The sequence below is a fragment of the Haplochromis burtoni genome, unplaced genomic scaffold, assembly GCF_018398535.1.
Source record: "Haplochromis burtoni strain Fernald_Lab_line unplaced genomic scaffold, NCSU_Asbu1 Contig_838, whole genome shotgun sequence".
NCBI lineage: Eukaryota > Metazoa > Chordata > Actinopteri > Cichliformes > Cichlidae > Haplochromis > Haplochromis burtoni.
This window is the reverse complement of record NW_024583199.1, coordinates 136,004-139,331: the sequence shown is the minus strand read 5'-3', so window position 1 is coordinate 139,331 and position 3,328 is coordinate 136,004. Positions and strand designations below refer to the sequence as shown.

At 39.1% G+C, this 3,328-nt stretch overlaps 1 protein-coding gene across 1 annotated transcript in view; it reads left to right on the top strand.

The window, feature by feature from the left end:
* Window positions 1–1,826: 1,826 nt before the first annotated feature.
* Window positions 1,827–3,328, top strand: part of LOC102306309 (suppressor of tumorigenicity 14 protein) — a gene marked incomplete in the record, with an annotated part of 17,150 nt that continues 15,648 nt past the window's right edge. The window contains 1 exon segment of the mRNA XM_042215836.1: window positions 1,827–2,195. Within this exon segment, the coding sequence (XP_042071770.1) occupies window positions 2,154–2,195 (42 nt within the window).

Sequence of the window (3,328 nt, the reverse complement as noted above, 5' to 3'; positions counted from 1 at the left end):
CTCAGCCAAACCGATTTACTCACGAACAAATAAAACACTGAAAAAGGCCAAACAATAACATTTGTAAGTTAAGTGACTTATATATATCACGTTTAACGTGAGTAGAGAAAGACCGCGGGGGTTTGAAACGATGTGCCGGCAGTTTGCTGTTCTCCCCGGCTTAGATATTTGAAGTTTGCACAGCTACATTCTCGCCTGAAAATGTGATAAAAGTTTATTTTGCGACCCAGAAAGATTAATAAGAGTAATATTAAAACTAAGTAGCTGCAGTAGTAGTAGCCATTGTTGGAAACTGGAATTGGCTGGGCCAATCTGGGATATGGTTTTTCAATTTTTCTTGTTCGGGTGGAAAAAGGGGAGAAATTCGGGCGCCGGGAGATTTTCGGGAGGGGCACTGAAATTCGGGATTCTCCCGGAAAAATCGGGAGTGTTGGCATGTTTTCAGCTGCTCCCTTCACAAGGAGTCCCCACAGTGGACCACTCTGCATATCTGATAAATGAAGGATGCCTATAGGAACCACAAATGCCCAGTGAATATTATTATTATTATTATTATTATTATTATTCAATATTTCATTTTCAAAACGGCTTGAAAAATGTTTCCATTTACAAACATGATGAAAATTATTTCATAATTTAAATAGAATAATCAGTACAGTGATTTATAATTAATGAGCATAATTTCAATATATTAGCAGTTTAATTGGCCTCTTAATTAACTGAGGAATAGAGCAACATTTTCACCTGCAGATGGCTCTGTACTGGAGGAGGCAATTTATAAATAACACAATCATTAAAATCACAGTTAAAAATAATACTTCTCCGAATTACTTTTATTAATGGTTGCTTTAGGGTTATTACATCAGTATATTAATATGATTTAGTCCCTTTTATAATTGGCTGAATAAATAACCCAACAATATGTTTTACATTTATTGATCAAATAAATGAATTTAGCTTTAACAGCAACTATTTTTTGATTTATTTAATTTTAAATGTCAGATTTTCCTTTTGGTTTTGAATCAAATATGTTTTTTTTTTGTTGTTTTGTTTTTATTTTTATTGTGATGCAGTTTCCATCAGGAGTAGCTTAGACTCTACCAGCTGCAGTACTGTCCCGCTAACAACTTTAAAGTAATCAGGTTTAATCATCTGGAGGCAAACGGGACACACACCAGATGTGTTCATTGTACAATGGCTGCGACAGAATAAATGAAAAGGACCAAAATGCTTTCTTGACGTGATCATTTGTGTGACAGTATCAGGGACATGACCTGAATAAACACTGACCTCTAGTGTTCCTTATTCATATTACAACATTTTACTTGCTGTACATACAACTGGTTGGCTTTTAATACCTCATTTTGAAGTGAAATGCTGCGTGCACATGGGAGATCATCTGATTATTGGATTGCATTTAATGTAATATCATAATAACGCAGGATCTGTTGAATACTGCAGAATAAAGTGCATTGCTGTTTTAGCGCTGTATAAATACGGTACACTGTACACACTGTATAAAAGATAAGATAAGATAAACCTTTATTAGTCCCACAACTGTGAAATGTGCTTGGTCACGGCAGAAAGCGGACGGCACAAAGTTAAGAGCAGCATGACATAACTAAAACAATAGAATAGAATAGAATAAAATAAAATAAATACTATGTCAAAACTGCAATGAAGCCAGATACGAGGTGCATACGCTGATGAGTTTAGCCGCGGCTGATGGGAAGTCTGTAGATGAAGTAACAGGTGTGTGCTCCACCCGCAGCACACAGTCTCCTCCTCTCTGGCCCCCCCATTGATCTCCGCCCTGCCCTGTTTCCTCATTCTCGCTGTAGAACCCGCTCTGACACCGACCCAGAAACACCACCGACTCTGGCCAGGCTACAGCATCTTTAACTAACCTGTCAGAAAAAGACAAAAATCCAAAGAAGAAGAAGAAGAAGGAGAAGAAGAAGAAGAAGACAGCTGTTTACGTTTCTGCTCAGCTGGGAAGAGAGAGCGAGAGAGAGAGAGGGAGAGAGAGAGAGACACCTGCCGCTGCTCACCTGTCGCCGCCATGACCGCGCTGCGATTTTAGTGTTGGACAAAAATCGATAAGCGACAAAAGAGGGGAAAAAAACGAAAGAAAAGAAAAGTCAAAGGGACTAATGGATTCCCTGGATTCAGGACAAAAGTTCCGTCCCAGACGGGTAAGTCCAACACCTGTTATGGTAACCTCTCAGTGACGTCACACCAGGAACAGGTTTTAAAAAACATAAATATGATTGATTTATATCTGAATTATGAACGTACTGATATGCACAATGTGCAGAAGGATTTCTGGATTAGCTTTACTACACAGGCTGAACCTGTTCCCACGTCACACTGCGGGTTTTATTAGTTTAAGTGCGATCTGTTCGAGTAATGTGAGCACTGGTTTCTGTTGAACTCCACTGAAACCTGGCGCGCCTCTGGCATTGAACCTGCATATTTTCACTCTTTGAGGGTGGATTTTGGTTTTATTGATTAGTTGTTTAAATGACAGAACGGCGCCTGGTTCAGTTTTAATAATCAAAGAGCTGGAAACGACATCAGCGTTTGTTCTTTTCTGATTTCTGGTGTTTTATATGATAATGAGCTGATTAACATTTTCTGATCAAACATTTAACTTGAGAAACCGACATGGGGATGGTTAGAAGCAATCAATCTCAAATTTCCACCCCAAAAGAAAGCAGTTATGTTCCAGTGCCTGATTAATGTGGCAACATTATACAGTTTCACTGTAAATGTGTTTGTATGTTTGTTAATGTGAAACCAGAAGTAGACTAAACACTGCTCAGGCATCGAAAGAATGTAGATGGTTTCACCTCCTCCACACCTGTCAGTAAGTAATCTGTGGACACAGTTGAAGGTCCCCTGTGATCAGTGACCTGGGCACAAACAACCCCACTGTTAGGCACCCGGTCCAGGGTGTGCACCGTCAGGGTGTGCAACCTTACAACTCTTATCTCACCACCAGTGTTTCTGCAGGTGTGTGGACGTCAGTGGAGTGATTAGTATTTGGACTAGATTGGTTATTTCTTGCCCTTTGCCAGTTGTAACATTAAAAAAATAAGGCTCACAAAGTATTTTCCCCCATGAAAGTAGTAACTAATTAGTAAAGTAATACTGACCTTAACCTCTTTACCAAATGGCTTCAAAAATCCAGAATAGAGCTGGAGCTCATTCAAGAACCTGGTAGAAAAGCTGCACAAAACTATACTGATATCAATTCTATCTTCTGAAGACAAACAGTGTTTGTTTGGTCAGTAATTCTGGATCTTCTATGTAAGCGTGTAATATC